The following is a 22015-nucleotide window of genomic DNA, read 5'->3' on the forward strand; positions in this document are numbered from 1 at the left end:
TCCAACTTCGCGGAGAACTATCGGCCCCGCAGCCCCCGCGCCCGCCCTGCCTCTCCCGGCCGCGCGTCCAACTTAATGCCCCAGCGGGAGCCCCAGCCAGCAGCCCCCCCGGCCCCTGGCCTCCGCACCCCCCCGCAGCAGCCCGGGATCCCGGCGGCCTCCCGGTGCCGGCGGAGCCCCTGGCCCCGGCGCGCGTGGGTCCCGCGGCGCCCGGGGCGGCGGCAGCGCGGCATGCGGCGGCCCCGCGCACCATGAGACAGGGCACCGGCACCGGCGGCAGGCAGGAGGCGGGCAGTGTCCCCGGCTCCTCGTCGGCAAGGAAGAGTTTGCCGGCTCCCGAGGCCGGCCTCCTGCGCGGCTGGAGCAGCGGCGGCCGCTGCCGCAGCGGCACCGGCAGGCACCGGAAAAGCGGCGGCATCCAGCTCGGCGGCACCGGCACCAGCACCGGCGGCGGTTCCCGCGCCCAGGTGGCCACCGCGGACAGCAGCAGCAGCAGCAGCGGCGGCGGCGGCGGCGGTGGCTGGGGCTTCCCCGCCGCGCTCCCGCAGCACCGGCACCCCAGGTAACGCGCGGCCGTGCGGCCCCGACCCTGCCTCCGTCCCGTGGGGCGCCCGTCCGGGGCACCCACGCGCGATGCTCGGCCACGCGTGACCCCCGCGGCGGCGGCCGGGGACAGCTCCGCGCCGCCCCACGCTCCGCGGGGGTGACGGACGCGCCCGGTGGTGCGGGGTGGCATCGGCCTTGCCGCGGGAAAGTTTCCGTGGGGAACACGGTATGTGCGGCGTGTCTGTCCCGGCCGGGCTGGCGGGTTCCGGCCGGGCGGGCCCCTCCGTTCGCGAAAATAAGTTGCCCCCTAAGCAGTCCTCCTCCCCATCTTGTTTTGGTGTGGTTGGACTTTTCCTGATTTTGGGGGTTCATGTAGGCTACACTGGAACAGGATCTGCGATGCGACCGGACGGTGGAAAGGAAAACTTCCAGTAGGACCAGTGGGGTTTTTGAATGGGCGAAAGCTCCTGTGGGGAGCAGAGGTTGTGTCGTGTGCTGGGAGAGCCCTGCTGCTGCAGCAGCCCTGCGCAGGACTCCCGCGTGTTTCCTTCCGTGTGTGGAATGGGGTAAATGTTAAATCCACGGCTGAACGGCAGCACCGGGTTCACACGGACTTGTGCCGTGGTGTTTTCCTCTATGGTTACTAGCCTGATTTGTCAATTAACAAGCATGCTCATCCAGAAACTTTGCTCCGTACTTCTTAGCTGTCTGCAGGATGGCAGCTTACTTTCACTCAAGTGACTCAGAAATAATTAGCGGTTATAAGCATTACAATCAGCAGAGGAACTTGGATCTTTTCATGGCGCTAAACCTCCAGAAGGGCTCTAGGGATGTCTTGGATGGGCACAGCCAACCTGAGCATTCAGTTCAACAAGTGGTTGCCTCTTGAATTGGAAAATTATCTCATTTACGCTAGTGTGAGATGTTAATGCACTAACCTGTGGGTTTAGTTTGGTGGTACTAAATAATTATAGTTCACAGTGTCCAGACATAGCCAGCTCTGATCCACGTCTGATTCTGAGAGCTGTCAGCTGGTGGAGGGCCCAATCCTGCATACATTTCAGTGGATAAATATGGACACAACGGTGTTCTGCAGAGATGGCCAGGAGTATTTGGTGAATGTGATTGCCAAACTGTACATTATTTCACTGCAGATGTGAAAATGAAGGTTTTCTAGAACCAGGTATGTGACATCAGGGTGATTCCCCAAGCTGGCAGCACTTCTGTGCCCTGCACCAAAGCCTGGAGACGGTGAGCTTGCCTAAATTTGTTTTCCCTCACAAATAAAGGTGCCTCCCTGCATGTTTGCAGGGTTGAATCCACAGACTATACTTTGCAGAATTAGGATTTTTTGCCCAAGTGTCCACCCTGAAGCATGCCAGAGCCCTTGAAGAAGTTGTTATTTTATCATAGGCAGCAATGTTGTCTACAATTAAAATTACCTAGTGCTTTCTAGTACAGTGCTCTGCTGTCAGGTGCTTATGCATTTGCTAAGCTTAAGCCTAGGCTGATTATTTTCCAGGTTGAGTGTCTGCTGAAGACAGACTGTCTTTGGGAAGTTCCAGATTAGATGGTTCGGTTATTTCTGAGAACATGGTAAGAAGAAAACTTTGGTGGTTCTTTGACCAGGCATTTGGTGAAGATGGTTTAGGTATACATCCTATATTAGGAGATCTTGATCTTTCTGGGAATCTGAAATTTTTTGGCTATGTTAAAAAGCACTTTCTTTGAGACTTGAATTCTTGTGGCATCGTGTTTCGGAGCAGGGAAAAGATATTTGGCTTGGGATCAGTCTTGTGATGGGGGTGTGCCTTATGTTAAGCCTCTGACAATCTTCCGGAACTTATCTCCATTATAATTTTGTCGCAATGCTCAGGGTGTGTGCTCTTGGGAAAGGAATTGTTGAGCACTTGACCACTGCCCTCGCTGAAGATGCTCTCAGCACAAGGCATGCTGAACATCCCTGCACCCCTGCAACTGCTCCCTTTCCTGGGAAGGATGAGAGCACTGCAGTTGGTGGCTGATGGGCTGAGTGGACTTTACCTGCAGTTCTTTCAAGGTGTAGCTTCTACAGTGAGCATATAAGGACGGAGAATTGAAGACTTTCTCAACTGTGTCTTCGGTGGCAGAGTGTGCCTGGTGATGCCATGGAAGGGTGGAGGAGGAAACTGCTTAATTCACTTGCATGGTGATAAGAAATTGTGGGACTAGAACTGAGAAGTACTGGTGATGGAGACATGGAGAAATTGAAGAGCAGAGAATTGAGACAAAGGATTTGTGGGGTCATAGATGACAAAGCTTGGGAACAAGGTGCAGAGAACTGTAGATAGGGGTGGTAAACCCAGACCAAGAGAAGGAATGGTGGGAAGAAGGAAGTTGAGACTTGTAGTGTACAGAGACAGGAGATCTGAGCGTGCAAAACCAGTGGTTTCCAGTCTTTGAATAACCAGGGCATGGTACTACTACTTTTTCATCCTTCTCATTTTCCTCCCCACACTGTCTGCTGTGTTTTTCAGCCCCTGCCTCTACTTCTTTGCCTCTGCCCTGGATTGGTAAATGTCATACAGTTAAAAATAACAGTCAAATATACATTCTATGTGCATTTAATTGCTTTTCTTTCTGTCTTAGATGAACTTAAGTAACTTCCATTTGTGTTTATAGTTCTGTGTCTAGGCTCTTAGGGCAGATGCACTTGAGTCGCAGATTTTGTAGTGGAATCATTATCTGTATAAAAAAATAATTTTCCTAGATTTGGCTTAACTGTTAGTCTGTCGATCCTTGATCTTAATAAAACTTCTTGAAAACTTAGGCTGAGGCCATGCGAATATTTGTATTTTAGCTAATTTCATTCAGTCAGTAATCAACATCAGCTGATAGGCTCATTTTATGAGTCTGACTACTGAAGTTTGAAAAGGAAACACCATGTAATAGCTTTTAAGCAGAAAGCATAGATGGAGGTGGGTTTATTTGTGCAGTGTTGCTTTTGGCATTGCATTTTTTCGGGAGGGACTAAAGCCATTGTGACATGCTATGGGCCACAGAATACATACATACATACATACATATATATAACAGTATATTGCCAGCTGAATTCAGAAGTACAAGAGCTGCAGGGCAGGAAAGGCAAGGGGGTGACAAGGGATGTGGGTCATGTAGGCTCATGCTCTGAATAAGGAGCTGAGAAGCTGCAGATGTGGTTCATTCTCTGCTCCTTGTATTTATCTCATGGTGGCTTGGGGATGTTGGCAGATTAGACTGAGGGATTTAGGGGAATGGCTCTCTTGGCCTCGTCCACATAAATTCAATGTACATTTGGGGGATAGAGGGTTATACACTGGGGTTTATGCTTCTCTTCCTATGTCTCTTCCCCCTGAAGGCAAACCATGAAGCACAGCTCAGTCCAACCAAAACATTGTTTTTAATTACACTTTGGTAAAGACACTTCTATTCCCTTATCCAAGGACCCGGCAGAAGTCAGTGTTTATTGCAGGCTGCCTGCCACATTTGAGAGGAATAGTCTGTGCATCTCCAGTGCTAGTTTTAATCCTACTCCAGTCTGAAAATCCACTTGTGACTTTAGAAAAATAAAGCTCTCACAAAACTTAGGTCAGTGGTGAGCTTGGACCTTTGTCCCTAGGAAATAGTATTGCCATATTATAATACCAGTATTATAGTACTTTATCTGCCCACTGTTTCTTGTCCTCTCCTTTACCTGCAAGCACTTTGAGGCAATGCCATCTCTTTCTCCTGTGTCTGTGTGGCAGGTAGCATGCCTCGAGTGCCAGGATACTCCAAAAATGACTATGTAAATGGTGGGAACAGGGTGGTTATCTGGCCTCCTGTTTGGGCACAAGTCTGTGTAAAACAGTTGGGCTTCTGCTGGCCTGATTATGACAGAAGGTGTTTTTCAGCTGTTTTACTGCTGTTCTTAGGGATCTGCATAAAATAGAAGATTTCTAGCCAAGTGAAATGTGATATGGGAAAAAAAACCTAAAGGATGTATGTACATTTGAGATCAGAATTGAAATTTGGAAGTTCAGGTATGAAACCTCTCATTTCAAAATGTACAGGAAGTGCTGGCATGACAGTGTCATCTACTGGGACATTTCCATCACCCTTTCTCTTTGAGTATCTTCACGTGAGATAAATGTAATATGCATGTCAGGTTGAAAATAAATAGAAAAAAATGTATCTATAATCATAGAAATTAATTGCTACAGGTTACTGAAGATGCCGAAGCTTGGACAAAATCTTCCATGGACAACTCAGAAAAAAACAATAAATGCAATGTGCAGATGTGATTTAAAAACCAAAGGGAAATAGAACATTAAGATTATTTCTAAAAGGATGGAAAATAATAAAAAAAAATCCTCATTATTTCACTGTAGCAGCTATGATGTGCCATATCTTCAGTATCCTGTGCTGTTGATTCCCCTACCTCAGAGATGTATAATGGTGAGGGAGAAGGTTCGGAGGGACGTAGCAAAGGTGATCAGAGAAACAGTGACTCCTGTCTGAGGACTCTGACAATGCTGATAAAGTGATGCAACAAACATCTGTAAAATTAAGCAAAGCATGGAGAAGGCAAACCAGGAATGACTGATCACAGCAACTGCAGCAGAGGGCACTGGGTGAAGCAGGCAGTTGCAGGAATGGAAACAAAAGGAGATGGCTCTTCACATGGCGTGGTCAGACTGCTGCGCTCCTCACCACAGGATGTGGATGCTGAGAGGTTACATCAGCTAATGAGGTGACTGGATGAGTTCATGGAAGAGAAATCCATCAAGGGCTATTAAATTTAAAACCACTGCCTCTGGCTTAGGAAGTTTTGAGCTGCATATTTTGGAAGCTTGGTGAGTATCCTGAAGAAATGCCACCATTGGTTTGCCTTGTTCTTGTACTCTCTCCTCAGCAGCTGTGTCTGGCCATGGCTGAGAGGGGCTGCTGACCTGTGTCTGCTCTGCAAATTGAAGTGGGCCAGCATCTGGCCCCCCTCAGTTCCCAAGACCAAGATGCTACTGGTAGCTTGTACCTTCACTGCTTAGGGCTGGCCCCATTACAGCACATCTACCATGGAATGGGCTGGTTGGGAGGAGCTAGTTGAAGTGCTCCGAAGAAGAGCCAAGGCATGATGCAGAACTGTACTGCAAAAAGCAGGGTAGGATGCTTGAGCGCACCCCCTGGTGTCCTGTTGTGGAGCTGTGCAGTCATGCTGAGGATTATCTTCTTGGTTTCAAGTAGATTCAGAAAGCAGTTCATTCAGGGAAGCAATCCCACCAGAAGGCAGTGAATACCGAGATACAATGCCTGGCTGAAGAAGTCCCTGCTGGGAGATTGTACTGTTGCTACATGCCTGCCCCACTGACACAGGCTTCCCCAGCCTTCCCTGCTGCCCTGTGTCAGGGAGAAGATTTGGGCCAAGGTGGTCATCTTCCCTGAGGAGGTGTTGCTGCAGTTAGGGGTTTTATCTGTCTCTACAAGACCAGGCTTTGACATTCTGAACTGAAAATGAGTGGGCTGGGAATTAAATTTCTTCAGCTATCCACTGCGTTTAAGCACTGGTTAAAACAAAAACGTCATGTTGACTGCTGTTTACTAAACCAGACAATTTGCTTAATCATCTCAAAGGCAGATTTTAAAGCCATGGATTGCATTTACCACAGCTGTGCTAAACCAAAGGCTGTATTGCTGTTCACTTAAGGAATGGTCAAAGCACGATGTATTCAAACGCAGCTCACGCTGATGGTATTTTGCTGGCTTTTGGATGAAGTCTATTGCTATTAAAACAACAAGCACCAATCCCAAACTCAGCAATGTCCTAAGTCCTTCTCATCGTTTCTTAAAATTTCCAGATGCTAACTGATACAGAAACTCCAATGCAGCACTTAATGGAGCTCACAACTGCCTAGCTGTATATTTTTGGGCTACCTTATGTAATAAAATGGCAGGGCCTTGCACTGCCTGCACAAACAAGGTTGCATAAGCAGCCTGGGGAAACAACCGGAGCTCCAAGAGCCCTCCTGAATCCTGTGCATCTTGTTTGATCTCATTTAACATTATTTAATAAGCAATATTAACCTTTTCCTCTCTTTCCCCGAAGTTATCTGGGACCAGTGATACTGATTTAATTTCATGCACAGACCTCACTTTTTAGAGAAGTCCTCAAACTTTCCAGTCAATTGAGCAGCCTGATGTGTGGGTAGCCTTGAATTTTCTGTAATCAGCACTCAATCTAGTTAAAAATAAAAAGACGTTAAAAACAAAGCCTTGAACAGGAAAGTACTTGTTTTTCACTCTCATTTCTAATCTGGTAACCATTCTTAAAGTTCATCACTATGGTTTGTTCTATCAATGGATAAACAATTTATTATTCAAGCAGCTTTGGTTTTTTCTTTTAAAAATAGACAATACTATTCAACCACTGGGAAGAAAACTAGCACGAGAAAATTGTAATCAATTTTAACAGGCTTGCAGATGGCAATTAATTTCTTTAAGCATAATGTTAGCCCTGCAAACAATAATAAGTGAGTTTGATTATTTATTATCCTTTTATCATTGATGAGCAGCTCAGACTGTTTCTTTCTTGATTCCCTCTGTTAGGTGTGTCAAATTTTTAAGCTGGAAAACAATTTTAATAAGGCAGCTTCCACCTGTAATCTCTAAATCAACAGGTGGATGTAACTGTGCAAAATCTGAGCATCACTGGTTATCTGATTGAGTCAGAGGCTGAATAAATCTGACTTTGAGCATGTCCTAGACTTATTGGTTTGGGTGGGACACCTCTCATTAATAGTTTATGGGAGAATTGACATATTTCCCATATTATGCATAAGAATGGTATGCTTGCAAAATCTAGTCAATAATAAATACTGTGTGCAGCATGATCAACTAGAGATAGGATATTTCTCTGTTATTTCTAATTCTCATACAAAATATCTGCCTTGGTGTTTTCATTGGTAATTCTATGGATTTTACTTGTGGTATTTTGTCTGTTCGTGGTTTTGACATATAAAACAGGGAAAGGTTTTAAATTAGAGGCATACCCACATTCCAGTTACACTTCCAGTGAGGGTTCCTTTAGTTTATCATTTATAGAGGGGAAGACAGCTATGTGATTTCTACATGGACCATTAAGGCCACTATTTGCTTAAGCAAAATCTTCATCCTGTTCATCAGATAAACAATCAGTTGTTATAATTTGCTTTATTTTTGGCTACCAAGATGAGAAGAGTATTTTATTCTCCAATCTACTTTTTTTATGCTTTCTTTTCCATGTAGTAATACAATATTTGGGAAAGATAGTTTCACATAAACAGCCTAATCAAACAATAGTTCTGTAAAGCAGCTGAGTGCATTTCCAACAATTTCAGCAAAAGCAAAACAGATAAAAAATAAATAGGTCACTTGTAGTCACTCCTGTATTTATATTTTTTATAAGAAGGACTAAATAATCTTCACCAGGCTGTCACTGAAGTCAGTGGAAACTTTGCTGGAATAATTCTGGGCCTTTAATTTGATTGTTTGTAGAGTGGCACCAGTCATTTTTTTCATCTTTTTTCTTTTTTTCCAGCACAAAGGACCTTATTGTCAGCTGATGCACACTGATGTAACTCAGCGCGTTGTAGCAATTACATTTATACTGCCTTGCCTCTAACATCCATATTTCTTCAAAAATGCATCATCTTTTTCAACAACAGAATATCTTTCTATACCTTGCTGTAATTCAAGTATAAGAAATGAAGCTGCATTTGGTGCCTATCCTGCTGTCCTCATTAAGGCAAAACTCCCACTGAAATCAAGGAGAGTTTGGCTGACAGAGAACTACTGACTCGAGTTTCTGAAATGTCTAAACTTTCTCACTTTCTGGGTTTGATTTTTTTTTTTGTAATTTAATTTTAGATTTTTATCTCACCTTGTATTCTAACCCTTCCCTCTCCTTTTATTTTTCTGGTTTTGAATCTTTAGCTTCCTTTACTAGGATCTTTTTTCTTTTTAATTCTGTCAGGTCTTAGGACCTTCTACTTCCCACCTTGCCCTCTCCTCCTTTCTTCTCTGCTCTTACTGTCTCACACTCTGTTTCAGTCTGCTATTCTCACCTTCTCTGACTACAGCACTGTAAAAAGTTGATACACATCATGCATGTTTCCAGGAATTTCATTTAGCTTGTTTAGACCCCTTCTATGTACAGGTGCTCATTTTAAGGTGCTTGCCTAGGGCAAAGCAGCAGTTTGTAAGATTGGTGATGCAGGCAGAGATTTATTTGGACAATACTCATCTCAGTAATCCTTCCTCTTCTTCTGGGTAGAATCTTAGAATTTCCTCTGAAGTATTGATGAAGGGTTTCAGCAGTAAATTGAGTTTTGGGCTGATAAATATTTGGCATAGTATTGCAGTCAGAAAAAAATAGTCGCGGATTTTGAAGTCTGTGTAAAAGGGGTTTTGTTGAGGGTGACAAAACTGGAAATCTCCAGAGAAATGGGTTTTATTCATAATTCTTTACTGTGCAATGTTATGAGCTTAGACTGCATACATAATGCTTTCTGTGCATCACGTCTCTGATCCATAAACTGGGGCAGCTTTACAGAGTATTGTAGGGTGTGATCAATTCTGGGTGCCAGTCATGACCAGGTGTCAGAGGGGTGCACGAAACAGGGGGCCCTGGGATGCTAAATATACCATTGACAGGAAGAGGAGCTACAGTAAGGGTTTTTTGGGCATTGATTCAGCTCTGTGGTTAGGATACATCAGGCAGTACCTTGTCACTTTGCTTCCAGCTGTGCAGCACCTGATGGCTTTGGAACTCTCCCTGGATGTCCTGGCTCCATTGGTGTCCTGCACAGTGGCTCAGTTCTCTCCCCCACCCTGCTACCTCTTAACTGTTTGCATTTTTCAGATGGAAAGCATTTTGAGAGTTCCAAGTATTGTTATTTTCTTGCAAGTCTGACTGAAATTTGTGTTCTTTCTCAGAAGACCTAATTCATGCTTGTGAAATAAATAGTAGGTGTATGGCGTCTTAATGTATAGCATTTCAAACGAAAGTTATCAGCTTACTGTTTTTCAGCATCTGGATCCCTGCAGACATACTTAAAGTAAAAGACAACAGTAAACTCACTTATTCTCCCTTAAACAAGCAAACACATTTTCTCTTAGTGGAATGATAAAAAATAATTTTTCATGGTGTCCAATTGCCTGTTACTCTGGAAAACCTAAAATGAATCAAAAACTGCAGGCTATATATAGAGAGTAATGACAGTTAAAGAAGCATTTCTTCTTTGATGCAATTTCTATTTGATTTTCTTAAAACCCTTCTCTTCCAAAGACCCATTTCAACTGCATCTGAACAATAGATTTATTGTTGTCAACTGAATGAGAAATTTGATAAAGATAGCTTTTCTATTTCCATTCAAAATAGATTATTTTTCAGAGGTCTGAAGGATTTAAGTTCAATTTTTAACTTTGAATTTCACATTTCATTTGACCAGTCTATAATATATGTATTTTCAAAGTCCTAATTGGCATTAGACTTGGCATATTTCTCTGCATATTTTTTCTTTCCATATTTTTTCTCAGTGTGAAACTATTAGAGGGTCATTGCTCTGGTTAATGAAAGAGGGCTGACATTCTTTGTAAGTTGCGAGTGTTTAAATATTCCTCTATGCAAATTTTCCCCTTTAATGAAAAAGTTTAAAGAGACATCTTAAAAAATGTCTTTAACAGTGTTGAAAAACGCAGGTTACATTCATTCAAAATCTATGATATCTGGTGGTGGGAGGTGATGACACATTTCAAATTTGCTACTGTGTAATTAAGAGGGGATTCCATATAGGAGACGTAAGCATAAAAATTGGGTATGGCTCTTCATGATACTGCTGGTTTTGCTGCTGAATTCTTCAGTAGTTTTGTTAGAGTGTATAATCAGTTACGCTTGTGCTGATTTAATCAATTATTCTTGTGCACAAACAAACAAACAAACACACACAAAACCCAGCTAATTTCAGACTGTCTTTGAAACATCAGAACTAGAGATTTCACTTACAATGAAAGAAAATATTATTTTCAAGCCTCTAGAATGATTTTTAAAAAGGCAAAGATATATTTGGGAAGTATCGTACTTTTGGGTACCAGCAGCTGTGTATCCTTATGCAAAAGTGGATTTGGCTGAAAGACCGAATCATAAATATTGTGTTTGAAGATTGCAGCAAGCTTTCATATTTGCAAGAGATAATGTAAAATGTGCAACATTTTTTTCTTCACTCCAAGAAGTTTGAGCTTAAACAGCTCGGTCTCCCAAATCTAATGAATAATGACGAACAAACAAAAGTATCCATGGCTTCTTGAATCATGGGGGCTGGAGACCATTCTGTCTGTGGAAGCAGAAAGGTCAGCCTGCTGTGGTCAGTTTGAACACCCTCCTGCATACTGCCAAGCTGTGAAGTGGCTTGGAGGCGGAAGATGCCAATAAATAACTTGACACTGGCACTCCAATGACTTCACATCTTGTGGTCTATGAGCTTTCAGGCAAGCAACAGCCTGCTCCTAGCTGCATTGCTTGGAGGAACCAAGGGAGCTGGGGGAACGTCTCATTTTTCTGCTGGAAAAAGAATCTATTTTTTTCCCTTTTTGTAGTCCTCCTCTGCCTTGATCTGCTGTTTGGGGAAGTGAGGGGTGTAGCGGGGGAGGTAAGACTTATCTTTGATCTGATGGCTCCTTTCTTTCTGGGCTGGTCTCCAGAAAAAACTTTTTCCCCCTTTGGGACACTGTGCTTTTCATGGCAGAGGCTCTGCAAGCAGGAGCGCTGCAGAAGATCCTGAGTTTGCCTGACATGTGCTTAACATTTTAGCACAAATTCAGCAGAGTAGCTTTATTCAGGTAAACACTTAAGCACATGCTTTTCATTACTCACAATTTCATCTGCGTTTCTTTCCTGAATATGGAAAGACTTAAGCACATATTTAGGGGTTGAATAGGTCTCCAGTCTGACTCGTGTAGAGCAGCGAGGATGGGTTGGATGGAAAGGGAGCAGTCATCGCGGTAGCATGGCAGCTGTGAAGTAAGATGTACTGTCTGAAAACCAGCATGCTACAAAGGGGCCTTGTTCTTCTGGGAGGCAGCTTTTTGTCTGTACATGGTCTCAAGAAGAGGAGCAGACCTGAACTTTCTGCTTTCATCTACCCATTTGTTCTTCTGTTTCTCCTTATTTTGAATTGCTCTGCATGCGGCTTGGATGATGTAAAGTAGGTTTATAATTAGAATTTTTTGGTCGCTCTGCAACTTCATGTTTGTCAGTTTTAAGATTCACCCATCTGGCACCCTAAGAAGAGGACAGTGTTCTTTTGCAGAATACTTTTGTCTATCTGCATGTGGAGACGGTGCTGTATGCTAAGTCCTCTGAGGATTTCTCACGTTGCATCAGCCACAGAAGGTTTTTGAAATATAAGTATTTGTCAGCAGTGAACACATACCCAAACCTTTTGGCTCTTTCTAGCTACTTCATTCATGAAAAATGTTTGTTCACAGTTTTGCATGCAAGACTTAAACTGACTCAGGCACTGATGTAACCCTTTTCACTTCTTTTGAGGATCTGAATTATGAATCTAGATTAATGTTTTGCAACACAGAGAAGGAAACAGAAAGGCACTGCAGAGGGAGCTCAGAAATGGTTCTGTGGGAAGGTTGTTTTGGTGAGGCCAGATCTTGTCTGCTCTTAAAGGTCTTTGCTGACAGTAGCCCATGTAAGGGCACAGTGGTAACTTTCTCTAACAGATGCATGTTGTGTGCAGGTACTTTGCTAGCAAAACTAAACTCTTTCCATGAGTAGAATGAGCTATCCAAGCAACAAAATGTTTCAGGGGAATATACTAGAGTTGGCAGAAAGGTGTTTCCAACATAGGGTTCATTGAAAATTCTTCCACATTCCTCACTGACAGTGTCCCCCAAAATTTGACACAGACTACACCTAAATAGAATATGGATAATAGGTTCCAAAACCTTAAGTGATGAATAGCCTTGATTGTTGCATTTCTTCTTGTGCTTTGACCAGGAGCGTGACTAGAGTGGAAGTCGCATGTTTTTCGGGGATTATAATGTAGGAAACGTCTCACTTCAGGCCAGGCTTTTTTTTTGCATGTTATTCTGGAGTTAATAACGTTTTTGATGCTTTTTCCTAGTCCTGTTTCCTAGTTTAGCTAGTCTGCAGGTTTCTTTTGGAGAAATTTATTTGATGTGAATTTCCTCTCACTCTGCCAAAGCATGACACCGCTTGCAAACGATTGTCTTGAAGAACAAAGCAGTGACTGGGAGTCATAAGATGTTTCTGGCATGAACTTAGGCAGCACTGCCTGTATAGTGTATTTTTCCATTTAAGACTGATTTCCCATTGCTTCCTCAAATCTTACCGATTTTGGCTAAAGCCATAGTTGCAAGACTGCTTTAATCCATTGTATTGAATTTGCATGGAAAGGTTGTGGTGATGGGAGGGCTATGGGTGTGTATTTTCTGAGGAACTGCTTGAAGCTTCCCTGATGTCTGACAGAGCCAATGCCAAGTGGCTCCAAGACAGAACCCCTGCTGGCCAGGGCCAAGGCAGTCAGCAAAGGTACAGCAAAGATTTTGGGATAACGTATGTAGGAAGGAAAAAACCAGTTATGGGCAGGAGTAATTGTGGCCAGAGAAGAGAGGAGTGAAAATAAATGAGAGAAACAGCTCTGCAGACACCAAGGGCAGTGAAGAAGGAGGGGGAGAAGGTGCTCCAGGAGCTGAGATGTCCCTGCAGGCTATGCTGAAGACCATGGTGAGGCAGCTGTGCTGCTGCAGCACAGGGAGGACCACAGGGGTACAGAGATCCACCTGCAGCCTCTGGAGGACCTCATGTCACAGCAGGTGGATGCCCAAAAGAAGGCTGTGACCTCATGGGAAGCACACACAGGAGCAGGCTCCTGGCAGGACCATGGAGAGAGGAGCCCACGGTGGAGCAGGTTTGCTGGCAGGACCTGTGACCCCGCAGGGGACCCACACTGGAGCAGTCTGTTCCTGAAGGACTGCACCCTGTGGAAAAGGGACCCACGCTGGGGTGGTTAGTGAACTCCTGCTGGAGTCCTCCACGAACTGTCTCCAGTGGGAGGGACCCCACACTGGAGCAAGGGAGGGACTCCTCTCCCCAAGGAGGAAGCAGTGTCAGAAATAGTATGTGATGAACTGACTGCAGCCCCCATTCCCTGTCTCCCCATGCCACTGGTGGGTAGGAAGTAGAGAATCAGAAATAAAGTTAAGCCCAGGGAGGAGGGAGGGGTGGCAGGGAGGTGGTGTTAAGATTTGTTTTACTTCTCATGATCCTACTCTGATTTGATTAGTAATAAATTCAATTAATTTCCCCAAGTCGAGTCTGTTTTGCCCTTGACAGTAACGCGCAGGTGATCTCCAGTCTCTTTCCCCTTCTCTAACTCATGAACCTTTGTTGTAGTTTCTGTCTGCTATCCAGCTGAGGAGGGGAGAGATAGAGCAACTTTGGTGGGCACCTAGCATCCAGCCAAGGTCAAGCCAACACATCCATGTACATCTCTGCTGCTACTGTAACGGATGATCCTGCCTTACTCCCAACTCTGGACACCAGTGTGTCAGAGCAGAAAGCTGATCTTGCTAAAATTTAACCTTTTCTTTATGTGGATGGGTTAATTGTCAGCTGTTGCATTTTCGTAAGCTTGGTCACTGTGCAACTCCACAATTTGCAGGGGTGGGAGGAAGACAAGGGATCTCCTTTCGAACCAGTGTGAGTTTAAGCCACTTTAGAGTGACTGCTGAACTTTTTCCGTTTCTGGATGAGAGGAGGAGTGGGGCTTGAGGGGCACTGCTGGGTGAAGAAATGGAGGCAAGGCTGAGACTGACTCAAGGAGCTTGCACAGGTAAGGCAAAGACATAGTGCACTGGGAGGAAAAGTGGACCAGCAGGAGTGGGAACAGTGAGCATGGATGGAGTTGAAAATGATGACCAGTAGGAGAAGGAGCATGGATAAGGAGCAAGGGACACAAGGAATTTTCAGCTGTAATCCATGGCAGTGAGGAAAAAGAAGCCCTTAGTACAAGCTTGGGTAAGGAGGGAGTAGTGTGAACAGCTGGAAGAAGAGGGTGTCATGAAGGGAACAAGCATGGAGCTGAGCCTGGAAGAGGGAGATCAGGAGGCAACATGGGAGAAAGAGGTTGGAGGAGAAGGGTCTTTGGGCTGAGAAAAATCTGAAAGTGGGGTTGGAAAGTGGAGGGTGATGCTCAGAATTTCTTAGGAAGTACCTGGGACTTGGACAGCCAGAAATAGAGATGAGCACATGCTCATCCTGCAGTGTGTAATTGGTGTGAGGAGGAGTCTGAGGTACAGAAGGAGGCATCAAGCTGACGGTCAGGGAGGACAGGCAGGAAAAGCTAGCCCATGTGGACATCTGGGAGGGCATCCCAGTGCTGGAAAACTTGGTGCTTCTCTGCTGCCTCAAAGCCCAGCAGGAGAGCATCTTACCCCTACCTCTTACTGCAGCCCATAGTGCCTACCTACAGCAGGACCCTGTGACCACTCTGGCTGACACAGCTTGTTAGCTGAAGTGAGTGGAAAGCTGCTGATATTTTGGAAATGTCACAACAATGCCAGATAGTGAGATTTCCATTTTTTGAAAGACCTAGCAAAGTCACACACTCACAGAAACTGCCTTGAATGCTAACTGCTACAGATACAAAGTTGAGCACTCAAAAATTAGGAAATAGTATAATTAAGTCTGCCTATGTGATGTTGATCTACTCCCGTCCTGTACAGTCATTATTATGCAGTACTTAACGGTTTAGTAATCATCCTATAATCAAATAATTCTTTTGATTTGTTGTTGCTGGTCACTTTAAGTCAGCTTGATTGGCTGGCAGTTCACAATCAGTTCACTAAGTCACTTCACAACTACTGGCATAAGCTGGGATGGGCAGGGGAAGGATGTGATCACTTTTGTTCCAGCAATGCAAGCTTAGCCTGGCCCAAATCAGTACTGAAATAACAACTTTACTCTCCATGTAGTAGGGTAAAAGCTTCAGTTTTATTAAACGTTGGCAAATCTGGGCAGATTTTTAAATGAGGATATCCTTGTTGCAAAGAGCACACACACCTGCAAAGCAAAGACTAACTTTTCTCATGAATATATCACCCCTACTTCTTAACTCTTCTGGCTGAAAATAGGAGTAATTAAAATTCCCAGGCAGACACCAGACTGCAGAATTTCAACCCAAATGGTTTAATCATGTAAATGCTCTGTATAACCAAGAAAGATTCTTGAAAATGGAAGAACCAGGCAAGGCTTCCTGGCAGGCGCTGTCCCCAGACCACTCCCTAGAAAAGGCAAGAGCTGAGAGAGCTCCAATGAGGGTAGCCCTATATAAAATCCATATTTTCTGCAAATGTTCTTGTTTGTTTTCAGGTGTTTCTGCTGCTAGAAAACATTGGGTTTGGTATGGTTAAATCATCTTCTTGAGATTTTAAATTACACATTTTAGCTGGTTTAAACAGATTAATAAAGATTCTCTCTTACTAATAACAACTGATTTTTATGGCTACCTTAGTGGTATAATTTTTGTTTCAAAGAACTGTGAGCCATTTTTGTATCTTAGAAAATAACAGTTGTTCAAGTTCAGAATTATATAAAGCTTTCTTTCTGATACAAATTATTTCAAGACTGTCAGTATGTAACCAAACTCTTTAGATCAAACAGACTTTCTAATTAGTTTTTTGATCTTCTAATTACATCTTTTAGAAGCAGATTGACAGGCATTAATGAAACTTTTACTGTATATTTATAATTTATCTACAAAATCTTGTGTAAAAGGACTTTCATAGTCTGCTTGGATATTCCTTATGCTAAGGAAACACAAACTTTAAGAATCTTGCATAGTCTTGCTTGTTGAGCTGGAATTGCATGTGCTGTTTTGTATTATACCTTTAATTCTACAAGGTATTAAAACTTGTGCTTAAGTTTGAAGTTATTTTTATTGTTGAAGTGACTTGATTACCCTCATGCATCAATGTCTTCAGGAGAGTAATGGGTCTTGTTTCTATCACATATTTTTACATTCCAAGCATATATGTATGCAAAATAGCATCCTTTAGTTGTGAGTTCTTTAAGAACAAAGCTTTATGCATTTTCCTTCTGCTGTGCAAGGCTGGAAAACTCTGAAAAGTAGAATAACGTAAACAGTAAGAATAAAAACCTTAGTGATGTCCATATGTCACATCCTGTCAGATTGATGCATTAACTTGCCGGATTACAGGTTTCAGTCAGCAAAAAGCAAAGCAAAGTGGTGAATAAAAGTTTGATCTTGTTTTCCATATAATTAAAATAGTCAGTAGATTTCAACTGATGGAAGGCTGTGGACTTGGCTGAAAGAATTGAAAGCAAATAAGTTACCTGTTAGCTCTTCAGGAGACAGTATTTCTTTAATTCATCTTGGTATTTGGCGAGCAAAAGCTCACTCATGGACTTTTGAGGGATCCAGTTACCATCTGAAGTCCATCTATAATGACTACAATAAATACATTGTTGTCATGGTAATGCAGTGATCAAAGTCAGGGAAAAACTCCAGGATTTCTATGGTTCATAGTGTGAGATGAAAGGAAGACTTAAGAAGAAATAAGATTATTTTATTGTTTTGGTTTTTTTCTTCTGGACTCACTTCAGCAGGTCCATGTCCTTGTTATGTTGGTGGTTCCAGAGCTGAGCTCAATATTCCAGAGCAGAGTAGAGGGACTTAATTATCTCCTTTGACCTGCTAGTCACACTTCTTTCAGTGCAGCCTAGGATATGGTTGGCTTTTAGGGCAGTAAGCACACAAGTCCTTCTCCTCGGGGCTGCTCTTAATCCATTCTCTGCCCAGCCTGTGTTTTTGTTTGGGATTGCCCCAACCCTGGTGCAGGACCTTGCACATGGCCTTGTTGAACTTCATGAGGTTCACACAGACGCACCTCTCAAGCCTGTCCAGGTCCCTATGGATGGCATCCCTACCCTCCAGCGTGTCAAATGCGCCACACAGCTTGGTGCTGTTGGCAGACTTACTGAGGGTGCACTGAGTGCCACTGCCCATGTCACCAGCAAAGATGTTGAACAGCACTGGTCCCAGTACTGAACCCAGGGAATGCTACTTGTCCACTTGGGCATCAAGCTGTTGACCACGACTCTTTGAGTGCAACCACTGAGCCACTTCCCTACCCACTGAGTGATCCATCAAATCCATGTCTATCCAGTGTAGGGACAAAGACATTGTGCGGGACAGAGTCAAATGCTTTACACAAGCCCGGGGAGATGATGTCAGTTGCTTTTCCCTCATCCACCACTGCTGTAACACCCTTGTAGAAGGCCACAAAATTTATCAGGCACAATTTGCCTTTAGTGAAACCATGTTGGCTGTCACCAGTCACCTCCTTATTTTCCATGTGCCTTAGCATAGTGAGACTAACTGGCCTATAGTTTCCTGAGTTTTCCTTTCTTTTTAAAAAATGGGAACATTCCCAGAAAGAGATTCTGATTTTTAATTTAAAATTACACTATTTCAATTTAATAGTGTAATCTTGCATAGTTTTTCTAATATTGTTAGTACTCAGAATAATGCTGTCATTGTTGCCTGGGAAGGGTGATAGTCTTCTTCTGCAATTCAGTTTCTATTTTTCGTGGCAAAATTGACACAAATTGGCCCAACTGAATCATAGAATCATCAAACCATCAAGGTTGGAAGAGACCTACAAGGTGATCCAGTCTAACTGCCCACCTGGCACTATCACTGCAACCCCTAAACCACTGAATCACATCACCCAGCGCCAGATCCACACACCTCTTGCACACCTCCAGGGATGGTGACTCCACCACCTCCCTGGGCAGCCAATTCCAATGCCTGACCACCTGAACAGTGAATTTTTTTTTTTTTGGTATCTAATCTGAATCTTCCCTGTCTCAGCTTAAGGCCATTTCCTCTGGTCCTCTCACTGAAGGCACAGCAGAAGAGATCAGCCCCCACCTCACCACAGCCTCCTTTCAGGCAGTTGTAGAGAGCAATGAGGTTCCCCCTGAGCTTCCTCTTCTTGAGCCTAAACAACCCCAAACTGGGCCTCCCTGCGAGGCCATGCAGGGGAGTTGCTATGATCAACTGAGAGGATTCACAGTGAAGTCTACTGACGTCTGAAAGATGAGGTGTCACAACAGACTACAACTTAAATTAAGTCCATGCTGCGGCCAAGTGCACTTGAGTGGTGGAGGACCAGTCCCATTTACAAATGCCAGATTTCCAGCCCCTGTTCTCTGCTCCTAGATGTGCACTTCTGCCAGTTGCCTTTGCTGTCCTACCTAGTGAAACTTCTGCAGAACTCCTGTGAGCTTTCTCTATCAGAAAATAAAAGAAAAAAAGGAAAGGTTGGCTGTGGTTTTTTGCAAAATTACAGAATTTAGCTCACTCACAGAAGGAGCATGAACCAGCAGTAAAGATAAGCAGTGCAGGAGAAGCAGGAAAATCAACCACATCTGTTTGGTGGCCATAAGCCACTTGGCTGGCACACTCTTCATGGCTTTGAGCATTCAAGATGCAGAGCCTGAACTGCTTGCTCACCAGGTAGACAAAATGCATGTCCCCAAGGAAGTGCAGGATGGAAGGGAGGCTTGGAACCCTACCTTCTTCTGTTGTTTCAGTGCCTTACTGAGGGCTGTGCTTAAGGCCATCTGTAAGACAGGAACTTAAAGCCACAGTCCCTTATGCATTTATGCAACAAATCGTCCCCTCTGGGTTATTAGTCCTACAGAATATTACCCAGCTCAGATCACTTCAGAGGAATCATCTCCTTTGCCAACACGCTCAGTGTGTTTCTAGCCCCAGTCTAATATTACTTGCTCACAGTGAATACCTCATTATTCCAAAGCAGTGTCCTTCACTTCAGTGGTGTAGCCTAATGAGGTATGCCCATAAATCCAAATAGATCAAGCTGTGCAAGCTTTAGTCCCAGTGAAAGGGGATGACTCACCAGATGAAGTGCTCACTAGTCAAAGCAAAAGCAGCACAAAGGAAATCTGAGGTGTTAAAGTAGGCTTTTGTCAACAGGCACAGATTCTGACCTCCTTAATCACAGTGAGTGCATCTTACAAGTAGTCCCACAAACGAACTGAATCTACTTGTAGAGTAATAAAGTAGCTCTCCTAGAAGAAAGGGCACTGAATTCCAGCTCCAAGTCATTAAACTTGTGTTAAAGTCTCAGTCCATTTCGTTGGTGTCTCGCGGTTAATGTTCCGTGACAGCCTTTTAATACACAAGAAAACAGCTTAATCTGAGAGCACCCTCCTGGCATGTTATAAATTTCATCAGTATTGACGAGACCATTGAAATTACAATTACAATAAAAGATGTGAAATGTCACACGGCATGGTGAGGATCAAATGCTGAGCACTCTCCTAGCTTACTTCCTGGACACTGGAGTAGGCCCACAGCCCATTGCCCAAAACCCTGAGATAAAGGCATAAATATGGAGGGAAAGGCAAACACAAGGAAAAATTCAAAGGAAAAAGTGAAAAAATGAAAATAATAAATTAAAATTTCACTTCCAAAGAGGTTGATTGTCTGAACAGAATTGATGAGAATGTGGAAACCTCCATGCAGGACTGACGCAGCTTTCACTGGTTTTTTTTAAATATAAGCAGTACAAAAAATTGAGTGCATGTGAGCCATCATTCATAAAATCCGTGTAAATACTGTGACTACTAATCTGGAGCTGTTGCTGGATTTTTAAGAAAATCCTTGCCAGAAAAGGACTGGTGACCTTAATATTATTTTATTCAATAGTTAGTATGTCAAAAAACAATTTAACTTTGCTGACTTAAATGATAAGAAAGTACTTGTATTGCAGATATTAACTGCCTCATGCAGTTTTCAACCTAAACAATGTAAAGAGAAAAGTAGTTTTGTCTGTGTAAGGACTTTATGATATGCCCCAGAGGAATTAAAACTCCGGAAAAGGAAATGGAAAAATCTAGAAAATGTAGAAACTACAATTTAATAGCATGTTTAAAACATATACTTATTTTAGAACATGGGCTCAACATCTTCCTCCACTGGGTTTTTAAGATGTACAAGTAAGAACTCAATGATGCACATTACTAAATCACAACACAAAGATCGATAAACATATCTGCAAAACTTGCATTTTTCCTGGACTCCAGCCTGGATACGAAAAAAGAATTAAAATAGGACAAGGAAATTAAAGTATTGCATGCACTATTTTTACCTCCAAACAGACTGTAAATCAACCTATATAGTTCCCATCAGTCTTCAGGCAGCACTTAGCAGTATAGAGTATCAGGCATCTAAAGGAAAGACCACATCTGAGAGGCACTCACTGTTCTCATTTGTACTGTATACTGTAAATATACAGTAGTAGAATGCTAGTGCTCTTTGGTTAGGTTTTTAAAACATAAGAAATACTGAAGTCAAAGGGACATGCTCAGTCTGACAGTCTGATATTTTTTTAAGAATGAACTCAAAGGTATTTCAGAGACTCCTAACCCCTGAATCTCCACCCTGTGCTTTTGCACTTCTGCTCCTGGGTGTTTAATACACTGTCTTTCTCCCTATGTCTGATAGAGGACAATGCCAGGCCACACGTCTGATAGCATTACAAAATAAAGGGTTATTGTATAAACAAATTAAAGTTGTGGGTTTTTTAAAAGAAGACAAAGATTTCTTTCTTTTCCTTCAGATCATAGAATCATAGAATAGTTTCAGTTGGAAGGGACCTTCAAGATTGCCTAGTTCCAACTGTGTGCCATAAGCAGGGACACCTTCCTCTAGACCAGGTTGCTCAAAGCCCCATTCTCCTGGCCTTGAACATTGCCAAGCGATGGGGCATCCACAACTTCTCTGGGCAACCTGTTCCAGTGCCTCACCATCCTCACAGCAAAGAATTTCTTTTGACCATCTAGTCCAAACCTACCCTCTTTCAGTTTAAAGCCATTCCTGCTCATCCCATCACTCCATGCCTGTGTGAAACATCCCATGCAGCTCTCTTGTCAGCCCCCTTCAGGTACAAGAAAGCTGCTATAAGGTCTCCCTGGAGCCTTCTTTTTTCCAAGCTGAACAATCCCGACTCAGTCAGCCTGTCTTCATAGGAGAGGTTTGGAATGATCCAGCCCTATGATCATCTGGATTCACTTCAACAGGTCCACATCCTTCTTATGTTGGGGGCCCTAGGCCGGGATGGAGTACTCCCCTTTGGTGAGCCATCACCAGAGGGGAGTAGAAGGACAGGATCACCTCCCTCAACCTGCTGTTTAGAGGTGGTTGTCCGTGTACGTTTTGCTACTTCTCCCTTACTGCTTTGTTACTCTTTACAGGATTCAGTCCTTGCAGCCTGCATGGTTTGATATAACAATGATTTTTTGGGGGAAATAAGGATTATTTGGTCATGTTGTCTGCATAGGTGTGTGTGT

The 22015-nt window shown here is 43.5% G+C and overlaps 1 protein-coding gene across 2 annotated transcripts in view; it reads left to right on the forward strand.

Annotated features, from left to right (window-relative positions):
* Positions 1-226: 226 nt before the first annotated feature.
* NPAS2 (neuronal PAS domain protein 2) overlaps positions 227-22015 on the forward strand; it is a 107090-nt gene continuing 85301 nt past the window's right edge. For both annotated transcript variants that reach the window (XM_039548723.1, XM_039548732.1), the window contains exon 1: positions 227-562. In XM_039548723.1, coding sequence (XP_039404657.1) covers positions 252-562 — 311 coding nt within the window. In that variant the 5' untranslated portion in view covers positions 227-251. The remainder of the gene's footprint in view (positions 563-22015) is intronic.

Source organism: Corvus cornix, chromosome 1 (assembly GCF_000738735.6).
Source record: "Corvus cornix cornix isolate S_Up_H32 chromosome 1, ASM73873v5, whole genome shotgun sequence".
Taxonomy (NCBI): domain Eukaryota; kingdom Metazoa; phylum Chordata; class Aves; order Passeriformes; family Corvidae; genus Corvus; species Corvus cornix.